Here is a 17018-nt window from a genome sequence, read left to right as displayed (position 1 = left end):
AAAATAAAATAAAATAAAATAAATCATGGGGTTGCTTTGGGAGCCAGGGAAGAGTCATAGTGGCTGAATGATAGAATCTAATTTGTGTGTTTTAGGAAAATCCTTCTACCTGTAGGGATGGAAATGAATTAGAGGGGAGAGAGCTACTATTAGGAGACGTGAGAGTAAAGGCTGAGGTAAGGATGCCTGTACTAGGGCAATGGAGAAAAGAAGACCATGCTGATGAGTACTTAAGAAGTCAAAAGAGCTAAGGTGTTGATTTCCTGGATGTAGGGGCCTGAGTAAAGAGTAAGAGTCAAAACTGTCGATTCAGCAAAGTCTGTGGATAGACCACTCACCCAAACAGAAAAAGCAGGAGGAGAGCATGTGTAGAGGAAGATAAGTCCTGACTCAGGCATCTTGAGTGGGAAGAGCCTGTGTGGCATCCAAGCAGGGAATCTTCCACACAGTGTGGTACACTGCTCAGATTGGAGGTGTGGACTGAGGGCATAAAACCACAGTAGAGATCACATAGAGTGTGCAGAGAGAGAGAAGCAAATGACATCAAGGGCAATAACTACCTTCAGAGGCAGTAGAGTGGTTAAGAGCATGCATGGGGCTCTGGTATGAAAGTCCAACACCACCACTTACCTCGTAACCACGGGCAAGTTAGAAACTTCTCTTTTCCTCTGTTACTTCATTTATAAAATGGAAATAAAATAGTATAGTGCTTGGCACAGAGTGTTTGATCAGTGCTATCACTTCCCTTCCTCCTCATCTCTACGATGCCTGCTCATCTGTCACATTGCAGCTTGTGCCTCTTCCTCAGGCAAGCCTGTCTGGATTTCTTGGATGAGGCAAATCTCCATATTATGAACTCCCATAGCACTATTGACGTCTTTTTTGCAAAATTGCAATCTTAAAAGTTTGTATATGTGTTTTATTGCATCTGGAATGTGACCTCCCTAAGGACCTAGATCTCGTTGTATCCCTACACCCTGGTATAGGGCTTTTTACATGGAAGACACGCAATAAATATTATAGAATAAATAAATAAATATAACTGGAGCATCCATTGTAATTGGTGAATGATGATCATCAAGGACCTGATTGAGAGCAGTTTCCATAGAATGGTGGGAATGAAACAGACTGCAATGAGTTAAGAAGTGGTTAGAAGAGAAAGAGTATGGACAGCAAGCAAGAGTCTTTGGAGCATCTTAGGTGAGAAGGGAAGAAGAAAAGGGAATTAGTCAAAGGGTGTCATATGAAAGAGAGATACATGTGGCTGATACTGCTGTCATGTGGAGGAGAAACTCAGGAACTTATAGGCTAATGGAGGGAAGCCCAAGGAAGGAAAGGAGAGGATGCAATAGAGAGGGGGAATCCAACAGTGTTGCCAGGGGACATAGGCAGGAATGGGATTCTAAGCCTAGAAGTGATTAAGCTAAAGCAGGAGGATGGTGCCTTTTCCACAGAAACTGCAGGAAGAAAGGAGATGAGTGTGGATCTGGAAGTTGATGAAATTCATGTTTTAAGGACTAAAATTCTGAGTGAAGGAAGAAGCAAGGCCACCTAGTTAAGAAGGGGATACACAAAATGGGGAGGGGGCTCAAGATGGTAAAATATTATTGAATTGTCTCTGTGGGAAAGGGGAGGCAGAACTGACCAACAGCACATAAAAGGACGGCTTAGTAGTGCTGAGATTGGAAACTGTGAATTTTTATTGGCACATATCTGCGTGGTTTTGTGATTTTCCCCAGCTGCACTTAGCCGCCTGCATGTCTGAGACAAAAAGGAGAATAGTTGGATTGTGCAGAAGGCAAAGGAAGTAAGACATTGAGTGTGTTGGCAAGAGGGTGTTGAAAGGATACACTGAGGGGTCCAGGCTAGCATCCATGAGTGGCTTGGGAGCTGGGAGAATAGTAGAGAGAAAAGCAAGTTTAATGAGTGCAAGGCCTTGAGAAGGCTTGGGGAGAGAAGGTTCTATCACAGAGCAGTTTAGGTTGTTGACAAGGTCCTCTAGGAGGAGGTAGAGTACAGGAAAAAATAACAGGATCTCAGGAGGTCAGGAAAGCCACAGGCTTGGGGGAGAGAGGTGAGTGTCAAAGTCCTCCACGAGTGTGGAGAATGGTAGATAACAGTGATGAGGTGGGATGCAGGATGGCACTTGATCTGAGAGTCCATAGGATGGAGGAGAAAGGACTGGAAGACACTGACCCCACCTCCTGGCCTGAGGAGCATGGGGTTTGGGAGAATAAACAGCCTGCCTGGAGAGGATGGTGAGGAAGTGGTGTCTCCAGGGGATATGCCAGGGTTCCAGGAAAGCAAAGAGAGGAAGTAAAGGGATTATCTAGAGATTGTGGACAGAGAGGAGTTTATCGGCACGGTACTCAGTCCCAGCAGTCATGATGGGAAGGCGGTAGAGAGATGAAAGTTGGAGCCACCTCTACCGCCTCCCTCTGTCCTCCACATCTCTCCCAGGAGTCTGTGTCTCTAGCCTTCTTCCTCCAGCTTGAAGTCTCTTCTCCTGTACTACTGGCTCCCTGTTCCACTTCACACGTATACTGCCCACCCCACTCATCCATCCACCTCTCCTCTTCCTACACCCCTCCTTAGTTCTCCCCTCCCCAGACCCTTCCCCTGCCCTGCCCCACCCCAGCCGGCCTGAGTGAGCAGGAACCCCTGCACCTTCATTTCTCAGGTCACTGCTTGGCTAATGGGCTATTAATTTGCTCAATCGTCCCCTGTGAGGCAAACTCAATTTCTGCCAGCCAGTCGTCCCTCCCTGTCGACAGCGTGATTGATTGGAGGAACAGCTGTCACCGCCCGGCTGCCTGCTCCCTGCCTCCTTCCCTCCGAGTCCACACCACCCCTCCTCCTCGGGCCGCCGCCTTGCGCCCACGGAGGCAGTGCACCCCTGCCACCTGCCCAAGGATCTGTCGCCAGCAATGAAAAATGACAGAAATATTTAAGGACAAATAAGGTTTCCCAACGCAATTGAAAATGATTACAGGCAGCTACAGATGGGGCCAATCTGATGCGCAGCAGCAAATCAAATCGAATTTCCTTATCGGCGTATTATTTTAGGCGTTATCTGGCACGTTGATGCAGTTATCAATTCAATTTCAGCCGCCGGTCCGCTGTTTACTGTCTCGCCTTTGCTGGGAAAAGGTAAACATGCTCAGCCCAGCAAATTAATTTCTGGCTGAAGCCAGAGGCTGCAAAGAACTGCTACACAGGACCCACGGCCTCCACCTTGGCCCTCAGCTATAGTGGGCCAGGCTGGCTGGGCCTGGGGCAGGCCAGAGCTTGCCCAGGGAGCAGAAGCCCCACTAGCTGCCGGCCCCAGCCTGGCCCCAGCCCCAAGCACGATTCAGAACTCCTGGGAGGCTGAGGTGACCGTTGTTGGCTCCGCTGCTGCTGCCAGGGAGAGGTGAAGGTCTCCCATTAATTCCCAGCTAAAAATGACAAATTCATCTTGGACGACAATTAAATGAAGTCAGTAATTGATGCTAATTGATCTCCAGATGCGAGGGCTCCCCTCAGCTTTAGCAGCACGTGGCTGTCTGCTCGCTCTCCCCACTCAGGCCCTTCTCTTCCTCTACCTCCCTCTGCTGCTCTCCTAGTCCTTGCTCTCTCCCTGGGGCTCTGGGACTCTTGATCTCACAGGTCGGAGGGAGGCAGCTGGCCTGGGATGAGCTAGTAAGAAGGGCCTGAGGCCAGGCAGCTGGCCCATTGCCCATCCAGCCCTGCAGGCACTTGTAATCAGTGCCCCACAGTCCACCCATCAGCCTAGAAAGCAGGTAACACTGCCCTTCTTGGCGGCTCAGGATTTATTGCCCACAGCTGTGGAGGTTCCCACTTCATTTTTATAAGCCCATAGTCAGAGCCAGCAGGGGGTAAAGCACACTTGAAGTTACTTTACTTTAAACAGTACAGTTAGAATTTTGGCTCCACAGCAAGGAAGGCACTGGGGGAGAGTGAGGTGTGTGGGCATGCTGGGGAGAATATACAGGTATACACCGTCTACATCTGAATATACGCATAGCTGCTCAGGTGTGTTTATCTGGATGGGTAAAAATGCCCACACCGTGTGAGCACTTGTGTGTGCCAATGCCAACCTGTATATGTGTGTGTCCAGACACTTGAGAGGATGTGTGTGCAGGTCTGTATGTGGATATTTTCCTGAATTGGGCCCTTTACTGCAGACTGTAAAGCCTAATCCCAGAGAACTCTGGGAGGCCCCACCTGCCCCACCCACCACTGGTCCGGCCCAGCACAGGGAGCTGTCTGGAAGTTATTAGCTAAAGGAGGAGGGGAACTGAGTAATAGCTCCACCAGAGAGTGGCTGTAGTTATGTTTAGAATAGCCAAGGTCAGGGGCATGGAATAGCTGTGGCCCCTGAAGAACCTTTGGTTGGTGCCCTTGGCTGGAGCAAAGGTTCATAGGGCCAAGAGTTTAGGTCCTATGACCAAGGCTCAGGAAGCTTGACTGTGCCTTGGCCTGCAGCCTTTGGCTCCAGTTCGAGCCCAAGTCTGAGCCTAAGCTTGTCCATGGGCTGACTTCACCTAGCTATCCTGCAGATGTTTGCCACTAGCCACCTAGGAGCCATGTCTGGTTCAATCTAGGTCCCCTCTTTTGCTAAAGACAGTAAATAGAGGCCAGGGCACCAGCTAGACTCTTGTACCTGGAACTTGCAGGAAGCCATGTGGAATGGGCAGGGCCCACCTGAGCTTCTGCAGGTAGAGTAGAGGGAGAAGGGAAGATGGCAAAGTCTTGTGGACATAAATGTGTCACGTCTGTGTATGTCTAACTGTTTTTGTGTCATGTGAGGAAGCTGATGCTGTGCGAGGGGGTCTGTACAAGTCTTATGGAAGGAAGAGAAGCAGGTGAAGAAAAGCATACAGAGCACTGACCAGACAAGGCCAGAGTCATGACGGGAATCAGAGAAAACTCCCATGGTGTCTCCCAGTGGATGACTGCGTCTTTGGGGATTTAGCAAGGTCAATAATCATGTATTCATTAATTACATGAATATGTATTGATTACTATTACTATGAGTATTTTCTCATTTCAGGCTATGCCCTCTGCTAGATGATGGGGTTATATAAGGAAACAAGTTATTTTTTGACCTCAATAAATTTACAATCTAAAGGGAGTGATAGACACATAAAGGTAATAACAACACTGTGACAAGTACTGTGTCAGAAGTAGCACAAGAGGCTATGGGAACACAGAGGAGGTAACTGATACAGTCCGGGGGAGTCAGGGAAGGCTACCCGGGAGAAAGAACCCTAGGTTGAATCCTAAAGGATGAGGAAGAACTAGCCAGCTTGTACAACTGGCCCCCTTTTGGGTTGTTTGGCAAGCCCAAAGCAGAGACAAATAGGCCTGTACAACTGGAACAGACCCTGGAACAACTGAAAATGTTATCTCTGCCACTTTGAGTACCAGCCACTACCCTGGGGTCTGGGCAAGAGAGTGCACAGTTGTTTTCAGGGCATCCCTGGGCACTGGAGAAAAGTATGGGCCACAGCTAAACACACCATCTCTCCCCCGTCCACCCCACCCCCACCTCCTCGACCAGGGATGCCTATTAATCCTGACAAATGATGACTTACGAACATGTAATGCAAACTGATTCATCATACATTCAAATCCGCCGCCCCGCCCCAGCGGGAGGCCCCAGCCAGACAAGTGTATTACACGGATAATGTATTTGACGTATTAATAAAACCAGCCGCATTGCTCTGGCGCGGAGACTGGGGAATGCCAATATACGATGACAGATCACATATTGATGAAATCCAGATGTTTGGAATCATAGTCTTGGGGCCTTGTTCATATTGACTGAAGGTAAAAAATGCCGTCTGTCAGCATGTTAACTCTTCCTGTCCCATGCTCAGCAGAGACGCCAATCATGGTCTTCTGGAAAGAGGGGAAGGCAGAAGGAAATGAGTGAGAAGAGAGAGTGGATGAGTAATTAGGTGGTTTGGATGGATGATGGGTGGATGAAGCAGAGGGTAGATGGTTGTACTACGGGTACAGTGAGTAGATGGGACACTTTTGACGCCTTATGTTCTTGACCTCTCAGCAGCATTTGACCCTATTGGTAACACTCCTCCACTTCCTTGAAACTCTTCCTTTCTTGGCTTCAGTAACATCACACTTTCCCTGTTTTCATCCTACCTCCTAGCTATTCCTTCTTAGTCCTTGATGACTTAAATTTCCTCTAATTGTTAATCAATTCTGTTCCAGACTCTTTTCAGTATATGCTCTCTCCCTAGGTGATCTCACCCACTCTGAACTTCATTCATTTACTTATTCATTCAAAAAATCTTTATTGATTATTTACCATATGCCAGACATTGTTCTAGGCACAGAGGGTACAGTGGCGAACTTCAGTTCTTTTTTTTTTGAGTCGTAGTCTCACTCTGTCCCCTAGACTGAGTGCAGTGGCCGCTCCTGGCCACCGCAGCCTCGACCTGCTGGGCTCCGGCGATCCTTCCACCTCAGCCTTCCAAGTAGCTGGAACTACAGGCGCACGCTACCACGCCCAGCTAATTTTTGATTTATTGTAGAGACGAAGGCTCACTAAGTTGCCCAGGCGGGTCTCGAACCTGCGGGCTCAGGCAATCCACGCACCTCAGCCTCCCAAAGTACAGGATTACAGGCTGAGCCACTGAGCCTGGCTGAACTTCAGTTCTTATCTATATGTCAGTGTCTCTCAGGACTATAATTCTAGCTCTGGATCAGCATTTTCACATGAGGTTCTAACAGTTTCTCCAACCAAGTATATCCAAGATAGAATTCATTTTCTTCCTTACCAAGTCTGCTGTTCTGCCCCCTGTTCTGTAAGTCAGTAAATGGTCTACCACCTAGAAATTGCTCAAACCAGAATCCTTGGAGTCATCCTTAATTCCTTTCCATCCTTTAACCCCATGTCTAACTCATCTGCTGCTGTTCATTTTCATCTTAATCGTGCTAGAGCGCGTCACCATCGTCTTTCACCTGAGTTAGTGAGATAACCTTCCGTACAGTCTTCCTGCATTTGTTCTTGCCCCTCCTTAGACCATTGGCTATTTTACAGTTAGAATGATCTTTTTTAAATGCAAGTCTGATGTGTCATTCCTCTGCTTAAAACCCTCTGATGGCTTCTCATTGTACACTTTTAAAAAGTAGCCAAAATAATTAATGTAGTTTAAAAGTCCTCCAGGATGTGGCCTCTCTTTCGTCATGGCTCAACATTCTGCCCCTTGCTCTCTCTGCTCCAGCCACACTGGACGTTCCTCAATTCCTCACTTAGGCTCTCTCTCCTTCTGTACCCCCAAACATGCTGTTTTCTGTCTAGAGCAATCATTGCCTCATAAGTTTCCACTCATCCTTCAGTCTTTGCTGAATGTCACTTCTTCATCTTCCAGACCAGATGATATACTCCCATAGTTCCGTCTACTTTTATTTTTCTAAGACACACTCTGGAGACAATTGCTTAATGTCTCTATCCATAGTTAGGTCCTAAGCTCCCTGAGGGCAGAGATTGTGTCTGTCATATTCTTGGTGGTCTGGCATCCATACTACAGCAGACATAGTGGGCATCTAGTAGACATCCGTGGAATAGTATTGAATTATTAGCTAGATGAGTGGACAGGTAGGTAGGTAGTTGGATATTGTTCAACTTTGGAGTCAGACAGGCCTAGATTTAAATCTATGCTCTGAACTTGATAGCTCTGTCACTGCAGTGTTCTAAGCCCCACTTTCCTCATAAGTGTGATAGAGATAATAATACCTATTTCATGAGACTGTTGTAAGGATTAAATGAAATAAAATATGTGAAGTATTAACCTGCAGCCTAACAATACTCGATAGGTCGTTACTATTGTTAATGGATAAATAGATGGATGAATGGACAGATGGATACATTGACATACAAACATAAATAAATATATGGGCATGAATGGATAAGAAGGAGGAACTGCACAGATACCAGAGGGACCTGGACCAGGATACCTATCGAGTAGCAAAAGATCTTGATTATAGCAGAGAAGGCCAGATACAGAGCCAGGCAAGGCTGGTATCAGGAGGGGACAGGTGTAGGTGCAAACAACAAACCCGTGCTAGTATCACTGAAGACAGTAATGCCTCCTCACTTGTACACAGCCCTGATTTCTTTATCTTTTCCTTTTTTTTTTTTTTTGAGTTGGAGTCTTACTCCGTCACCCAGGCTGGAGTACAGTGGCACACTCATAGTCACCCCAGCGTCGACCTGCTGGGCTCAGGCAATCCTTCCATCTCAGCCTTCCAAGTAGCCAGAACTATAGGCGCATGCAACCACGCCCGGCTAATTTTTTGATTTATTGTAGAGATGAAGTCTCGCAAAGCTGCCCAGGCTATTCTCGAACCTGTGGACTCAAGCAATTCCCTCACCTTGGCCTCCCAAAGTGCTAGGATTATAGGCTTGAGCCACCATGCCCAGCCCATAGTGCCTAACTTCATTGGATCTTCACAATAATCTTATCCCTATTTCACAAGGAAAAATGAAGTTCAGAAGTATTAAGTGATTTGCCCAAGGTCACACAGCTAGTAAGAGGCACTCCATTTAATGCTGCTTGAAGTGCTTTTCTGTGTCTTGGTCACTAGGAGATGAAAGCCCTTCCATTGTGGGAGTGGGGGCGGGACACATGTGTGTCCACACAAACACACATATATACCCACACACGTACCCTTAAAAGTCTCAGCCTGCATTGCCCTCTGTCATTAAAGTCATCCTCACCCTCATTTCTTTTTTTTTTTTTTTTGAGTTGGAGTCTTACTCTCCCACCCAGGCTGGAGTGCAGTGGCACGCTCACGGCCACTGCAGCCTCAACCTGTTGGGCTCAAGCAATCCTTCCACCTCAGCCTTCCAAGTAGCTGGGACCACAGGCGCATACCACCACACCCAGCTAACTTTATTTATTTATTTATTTATTTATTTATTTATTATAGAGACGAGGTTTCACCAAGTTGCCTGGGCTGGGCAAGTCGCTTCCACCTCCCAAAGTGCTGGGATTACAAACATGAGCCACTGCACCCAGCTTTCACCCTCATTTCAACCTTCCCCATCCCTAGTCGGACACCAGGCAGTCAAGTCATGCCTTTTGTGGTGTTTAGAGAAAAGATGATAGAAATGGGATTTGCTGCTTGGACAAGCAAAGAGGCAAGAATGGAACCCTCATGCAACAGAATCGGAACAAAAACAGGCCAAACCAGAGAGGCAACCATACGGTGGGGAGTTCCAAGGCTAGACATGGGCTAATGGTCAAGGAGAGGTGGGATTTCCCATGAATGAGACCCTCAGCCTCCAGTGCTGCACTCAGCTTCACTATGGAAGATGGCAGAGCAGAAGCACCCTGTGCCAGCCCTTGAGTTTCTTGTTCCCGGTGGTCAGCAATTCCCAACAGAGGGGGGCAGCAGAGGGCTGATCTAGGACCTCGGGTACCAGAGACCTGTTCCAAGGCTTGAGGGCTGCACTGGCTGCAGCCAGGCCCAGGCTAGGAAGAGGGTGCCTTGGCTTGACCACTCCTCTCCATTCAGCCGGCCTACCCTCTTCACAGCCTACAGTTACTCCTTGTTGCCTCCCTGTTGTCTAGAGGGGGAGGTACTCTAGCAGCTCAACAAGGAAAAGGGACCTCCTGGAGGTCATACAACTAGGGAATCTCCAGGCTAGGACCTGATGGTCTTGGTTCTTGGTCCCTGCCTCTGCAGTCACCTCTCTGCTCTTTGAGCTGGAGTTGCCCTGTGTAAGGCAGAGGGTAGGGTCAGGGCCCCTCCCCTCCCTGCTCTCCTCCTGCTTGAGGGGATACTTGCAGCAGGCAGAGAAGTGGAGGTGGCAGGCACTCTGCGCTGGAATGGTGGGGAGGGAGGTGCGGTAATGAATGTGGACGGGAGGCGGAATGAGCGATCCATCTTTGCATGGGAGGGGAGGGGGCTGCGGGCGTTCCCCCCACGCACTCACACACTCAATCAGGCGCTGTCAGACCTCCGGCCGCCTGGCATTTTGGTGAAGAATCTCTCAGCTAAAAATTGTTGTCAGTCCCATTTCCTCGTTATCAGTGCAAGGGCTGAGGCAGCGCCCGGGGATTAGCAGGAACGGCGAGCGCCCGCACCCGCCATCACTGCCGATAACACAGGGCCTCCCACCTCACCTCCCCCATTCATCATCTTTAGCACTGACAGCCCATCCCAGTCCCTGTCCCCATTCCCTCGTGCTTCCTGCATCTCCCCACTATGCTGCTCAGCCTGGCTCCTGACCTTCCTAAGGAGCTAGGCCTCCTGAAGAGGGGTAGGATTCAACCTAGGCCTGTGAGACTTAGACCCACCTGTGGCAAAAGGGCTTGGCCAGCTGTTGGGGGCGGGGCAGGGACGTCATGGGCAGGAGAAATGATACTCCAGGAGAAGATGCTTTCTGACAGCCTGCCACGGGTGGGCTCAGTCTGCCTACCTGGGATACTGTCAGTGGTATTGGAGAAGGGATTCCTACATCAAATGGGCAGCTGGACTAAGGATTTCCAGGGGCCTTGCCGGCCCAAGATGGACTCCCAGATTCTGGGAACTGTGGAGAGGAAGAGCCAGAGGATGCCTCCTCCCAAGCCTAGGAAGAGTAGGGGGTTGAGGGCTTCATTTCCACCCCAGCAAGACTACAGCCCCCTCCTCTTGGCCATCCCCAGCGGTTTTATGGCCCATTTTATGACCACTGTAATGGCCTAGGTCAAAAGCTTCAGGGAGCTGTATTCTGGGAATTATGCAAACGAGGAGCAGGCCCAGGGCCAGAGTATGGATTTTGTCATTAAACCTGGGCAGGCCATGTCGTTAGTGCAGTAAAACCCACGTCATGACCACAGGTCTCAATATAAAATTATAGGAAACACAGCGGGGGAGGGGATGCGGAGGGCCTGTGGCCATGCTGACACCTGCCACTCTCACCCCTGAGAAAATGGGGTGGGATGGAGGGCGTAGGCTGCAGGATCCCTCTGCTGATCTCTGTGCTATTCCTCAAGCTGGGAAACAGGAAGAGGGCCCATTGTCCTGATAGGGAAACTGAGGCCAAGCTCAGAAAAGTAGAATATTCTTCCGGCAGCAAAGCAGATGAACTGAGCAGGGGCATATGGGAATGCTGATGTCTGGTCCCCAGGCTTGGAAAGAGGATCCTGGACTCCAGGAAGCCCTAAGAGTCAGACTTGGTGTCCCAGGATAAAGGGGGCTGAACCCCTGATATTTCTACCTCAGTTCAGACTCCATGTCCTGGGTCTGCCTCTTTCTTTTCTTCACTCTCCTCTCTTTACCATTTCCTCCTTTATACCCGACATCCTGCCTCAACAATCTGTTCCAACAATCTTGTCAACTTCCCCCTCTTCATCCTCCATGCCTCCTGTTGAGTGTTACCTCCCCCACAGATCCTACCAACCCTCCTGGAGCCTTCCCACCTCCCTCCCTCACACACACAGTACCTGGTCATACCTCCCTCATAGTTTTTACCTGCACTGTCTGGAGTCACTGACTTTCTTTTTTGACTTTCCCACTAATCTGAGGTTTCCTTGAGGCCAAGAATGTGTTTTGTTTATCTTTGAGTTCCAGTTTAATACCTGACATCAAATAATTGTTAAATAATTATTGCTGAATAAATAAATAAATGGAGCAATGAGGCCAAAATTCAAACACTAGGGTCCATGTCCAGTTCTGAGCCTCAGTTTCCCAATCTGGAAAATAAAGAAAAAAATAGAAAAAAAAATGGCCCAGAAAATTTCTAGGATCTTATTCACCTCTGAGATGCTCTGGCTTAATGAAGTTAAGGGCAGAACGAGACTGGACTCTATCTCCTGCCTCCCAGACCAGGACCACATCTGCCTCTTTTACTCAGCTGTCCCCTGAGTATCTGAGGCACAGCCACCAAGACACATGATGAGTAGGACTTTTTCCCTTTCTCAAAGACCTAGTCACACAGCTTGGAGCCATTCCTACCCACCCTGGCACACACAAAGCCTCCCAGCTGCTGTCCCAGCCTGCTCTGTAAAGGTTGTCTGGCTTTTAGGATAATCGGCTTTTCGTTCCCACCTTTCGTCTTCTCCTTCCTCTTTTCCTCTTTCTTGCTTCATCATTGAGCATCTAGTCTATGCCAGGCCTGCTATAAAGTGTCTGTGAATATAAAGATCTATAAGAAATGACTCCTGCCCACAAGGAACTCACAACGTATTCATTAACTTACTCATTGGCCCCCGTACTCTTTCTGGTATAGTTCTAAGGTGAAACTTACATTTCACTTCTTTGAGTAAGCCTTCTCTTTTTCCACTTCATAAAACACATACCCAAAATGAATTGCTCCTTCCTTTGAGCCCTCAGATGACTCCATCTGGGTTTCCAGGGGAGTTGTAATCATCCTTAGTCTTGTGTTAAACGGAGGTGAGTTTTGTGTTTAGCCTGAACTGAAAACTCCCTCGGGTATAGGGGTCTAGATTAAGCATATAAAAATACAGGACAGCCAGGTAAATTTAAACTTTAGAAAAACAACAAATAAATTTTAGGTTATGTATATAGCCCATGTAATATTTAGGACATTCTTATACAAAAAAACTATTCATTGTTTATCTGAAACTCAAATTGAACTGGACATCCTATATTGAACTGGCAACCCTGCCCAGATGAACATCTTGCTCATCACTGGCATGGCCTTTATCTCTCTGAAATCTGATTTGTTAACTTCTCCAGACACCAGTAGGAAGAAGAAGAAGGGAGGAGATCTGGCTCAAGCCAAAGTCCTTTTTACAATTAGAGTATCCATGGATAGGCAGGGATGATTCTAGATTAAAAGAACTCCTCAGCCCCACACCTGTAAGCAGCAGCATGAGAGCTCTGGGTGGGGAGAGTGAAAAGGGAAGGGGTTTAAGGGGAATAAAATGCTCTGTTTACCATCAGGAACAGAGGTGGGAATAGAGCTCAGGCTCCCAGTCAGCCCCCAATGTACTCATATATTGGGGGTGCACAATTTGAACGTTATTTTGGAGGAAGAGAGACCAATGGGACTCATAAGAGGTCAATGAGGCTATCTAAGTGAGAGGTCTTGAGTCCTGATCAGGGAGAATATAGATTCTAAGAATATTGAAGAAGCAGAATAGATGGGACTTGGTGGTTAAGTGAATGTGGAAGGGGTGGTGTGGCAAGGGAAGCAACCTAGGTGAGGCTGAGGTCACTGGCTTGGGTGACCAGGTGAATGAAGGTTTGTTGAGTTTCAGTTTCTTATAGAACATGCAGACATTGAAGTCCGTTATTGTTAGACACAGGGGTCTGGAGAATACAGGAGGGATCTGGGATAGAGATGCATATTCTGCAGTCAACAGAACACAGGTAGGAATTGTGACTGTAAGAATGATCATCCAAATCAGCCGGGCGTGGTAGCGCATGACTGTAATTCCAGCTACTTGGAAGGCTGAGGCGGAAGGATCGCCGGAGCCCAGCAGGTCGAGGCTTCGGTGGCCGGGAGCGGCCACTGCACTCCAGTCTGGGCTCTGGGCGACAGAGTGAGACTCCAACTCAAAACAAAAAACAAAAAAATAATGAATGATCATCTGGCAAGCAAATGAGAAGAGCAGAAACTAAGGATAGAACCTTGGGGAAAGTGAAGAACTGGGAGAGAATGCTACCCTGGAAGTCACCTGGTCCTTTTCAGTCTGTCCGACCTGACTGTGAGGGCCTTGTTCAGAGTATACATCAGAGAATGCCTGTTGAATTACTGCAGAAATGAATCCCCTTTCCCTCTCTCTTTTCTTTCTTTTCTAGATCTGGGGAATGTGAAAGCAGTGAGGAAAGAAGGGGGGGGGACACTGAATATTCTGGGTGGTGGCATGACGAAACACCTGTGAAATGGAGGAATCAAGATTTAATTGTACAGAGCATTGACTGTGCCCCAGGAGATCTCTGAGAGGGGCAGCTGGCTGATCAGGCACCACTGGTGGCCACAGGCTTTGGAGCTGCCAAAGAGGCTTGATGTTCATGGGCTCCGAGACCTGCAGTTTCCCTCTTCTAGGCCAAGAGCCCAGGGGGGCAGCAGCAGACTTGGGTTGGAGGCCTGGGACACTGGGTATTCCTCTACAGTCTAGCCCAGCTTATGTATCTATCTGTTCTTCCATCACCAGGTAAGAAGAAAGCAGCAGCGTTGTTTGACAGCCAGGCCCCAATCTGCCCCATCTGCCAGGTCTTGCTGAGGCCCAGTGAGTTGCAGGAGCACATGGAGCAGGAATTGGAACAGCTGGCCCAACTGCCCTCAAGGTAAGCCACCTGCTGGGGAGCCTGCCTGCTGGAGGAGTCCACTCAGAGTTCTGGTCATCAGGTTCCACAAGTAGCCACCGGAGTCACACTCCTGCCTCTAGGGAGAAGATGAGACCCTGCTGCCATTCCCCACTCTCAATCCTCAGATCCTTCCACTGAACGGTGCTGCCTTTCTCTTCTTGCTCTATTTTTGGAGGTGGGAGGAGAGTGACTCCTCAGGCCCCAGCCTCAAAAGAGCATAAGAGGAGCTTAACAGGGGACAAGCCATCATCACAGCCCAGCACCACCATATTGAGCCTCCGAGCAGGAGAAAAGAAGCAGGTCCTAGGACTGGCAGCCCCTTCAGAAGGACAACCTGGTCCTACCATCCAGGGGAGTGAGCACTACCTTCTCTAAGACTCTCCATGTTTGAAAGGGGGAAATCTTGAGAATGTGCTCAGGTGTGTTCCCCACTGTCTCACCACAACTCACCCCCAGACTTCCTCCCTTGTCTATGCTGGAGAAGCCAGGTTATTGAAAGGAGCAGAGGAGATGACAAATTACCTAAAATCTTAGCAGTTTAAAGCAACCATTTCACTATGCTCATGGAATCTGTGGGGTCAGGAATTGAGATAGGGCACAGAAAGGATGGCTTGTGTCTGCTCCAGGATGTCTGGGCCTCACCTGAGAAGATTCAGTGGTTGGGAGTTGGGATCATCTGAAGGATCCTTTACTCACATGGTGATTGACGCTGTGTCAGCTGAGACCTCAGCTGGAGCTGAAACCAAAGCACCTACATGTGGCTTCCCCATGTGGCCTGGGCTTCCTCATAGCTTGGCCGCCTCAGGGTGTTTGGACTTCTTACATGGCAGCTTTGGGCTCTAAGAACAAATATTCCAGCCAACGAGATGGAAGCTGGATCACCTTTTATAACCTAGCCTCAAAGTCACCTAATGTCATTCCACTGTACTCTACTGTTCAAGGCAGTAATAGCCCACCCAGAATTCAAGGGGAGAGACCATACATCTCCCTTTTGATGGGAGGAATGGCAAGGTCATATTGTAGAAGGGTATGTGGGATGGGAGATACAGTTACAACCATCTTTGGAAAATACAATGTACCACAAGGGGATCAGCCCACCCCACTTCTCCCAGTCCCACCCCTTATTCGGTTCAAGTCATCAGACTTGACTGATCTTCCTTCTTTCTGCCTCCTCACCTAATCCCACATGCAAGGTGCAGGAGATCCAGCAGCAAATTAGAAAGGGTCCTTGCCCTTGGTAGTTCACAGCATAAGATTAAGGAGAGCCATGCTATACAAACTCTAAAGGATGGAAACTACTATATGGGAAAAACTGGAGTCGGGGAGTGTCAAGAAGACACCAAACCCAGCACAAAGCAGAGAAGGCTTCCTTAGGGAGGTGAGCCTGAGCTGAATTTTGAAGGAAGAAGTATTTCGTCATCTACTGCTGTATTACAAATTACCCTAAAACCTAGTGACTTAAAACAACAAACATGTATTATCTCAGTTTCTGTGGGTCATTAATTCAAGAACAGCTTAGCTGGGTGGTTGTGGGTAGTTGTGGCTACTGGCTGGAAGTCTCTCATCAGACTGTAGTGAAGATGTCAATGAAGGCTACAGTCATCTGAAGGTGTTCCTGGGACTGCAGGATCTATTTCTAAGGTGGCTCGCTCACATAGCTGTTGGCAGGAGGCCTCAGTTCCTTCATATGTGAGTCTCTCCATAGGGCAACTTGAGTTTCCCTAGGACCTGGCAGCTGACTTCCCGCAGAGCATGTGATCCATGAGGGGAATAAGGAGGAAGCTTTGTATGATCTAGTCTAGGAAGTCACACACTATTGCTTCTGCTATATTCTATTCTTTTCATTAGAATCAAGTTGCCAAGTCCAGCCCATGCTCGGGGAGGAGAATTAAGCTCTATACCCTCTACCTCTTAAAGGGAAGAGTATCAAAGAATTTGTGGACACAGAAGACTATACTAATGATAATGATAATGGTCCTTGTAGAACACTCACTATGTGCCAAGTTCCTTACATTGCATTAATTTATTTAATTCTCACAACAACGCTCTGAGGTAGGTGATGATTATTACCTCTACTTCACAGATGAAGAAATTGAGGTGCAGAGGGGTTAAAACGACTTGTCTAAGGTTGCACAGCTAGTAAATGGTGAAGATAGGCTTCAAACCCAACCGGTCTGACTCCAGTGCCCATGCTCTTAACCACCTCCCATCCCCACCTCCCACAGACACACCTAGGCCTGTCCTGCCAGACACAAGAAGTGAAAAGAAAAAAATCCTCCTGCTGCTGAGTTCCATACTTTGGCTGTCCAGGAGACATTCTGTGTAATTTGCTCCCAGTGGATGGGAAAATAGAGGCAACAGATGCACAACTTTATAAAAGCAGTGTGCCCCTAAGGGTCTGGAGAATGGGGACCCCGACTTCTCTTTCTGCTTCCTCAGTGGGGGCCACACTACAGTGGGAAACCCTAAGTCCCCGGGACTCCACACCTGCACCGCCCGGGCCATCCGCTCCTGACAGCAGCCTTCCTCGTTCCACACCCCCACTCGAGACCCTGTACAAGCCTTCATCTCCCATATCCTCTCAGAGCACCCCTACTTCCACACCCTAACCCCCATGTCCATTTCCCCGCCCAGAGCTCCATGGCCCTCACGGCCATGTCTTGCGTCCCCTGAATCTGTGCCCCTCACGTCCCGGCCAGACCCAGCACCCCCTACATCCATGC

The 17018-nt window shown here is 48.5% G+C and overlaps 1 protein-coding gene across 3 annotated transcripts in view; it reads left to right on the top strand.

Annotated features, from left to right (window-relative positions):
* The window catches only part of RNF220 (ring finger protein 220), a 250936-nt gene that overhangs the window by 198498 nt on the left and 35420 nt on the right, over positions 1 to 17018 (top strand). For all 3 annotated transcript variants that reach the window (XM_008067663.2, XM_008067664.2, XM_021717408.1), the window contains one exon: positions 14142 to 14274. In XM_008067663.2, the coding sequence (XP_008065854.1) occupies positions 14142 to 14274 (133 nt within the window). The remainder of the gene's footprint in view (positions 1 to 14141; positions 14275 to 17018) is intronic.

The sequence above is a fragment of the Carlito syrichta genome, unplaced genomic scaffold (assembly GCF_000164805.1).
Source record: "Carlito syrichta isolate Samal-C Ts95f unplaced genomic scaffold, Tarsius_syrichta-2.0.1 Scaffold309730, whole genome shotgun sequence".
Taxonomy (NCBI): domain Eukaryota; kingdom Metazoa; phylum Chordata; class Mammalia; order Primates; family Tarsiidae; genus Carlito; species Carlito syrichta.
Note: the sequence above shows the minus strand (reverse complement) of the source record. Positions and strands in the feature narration are given on the sequence as shown.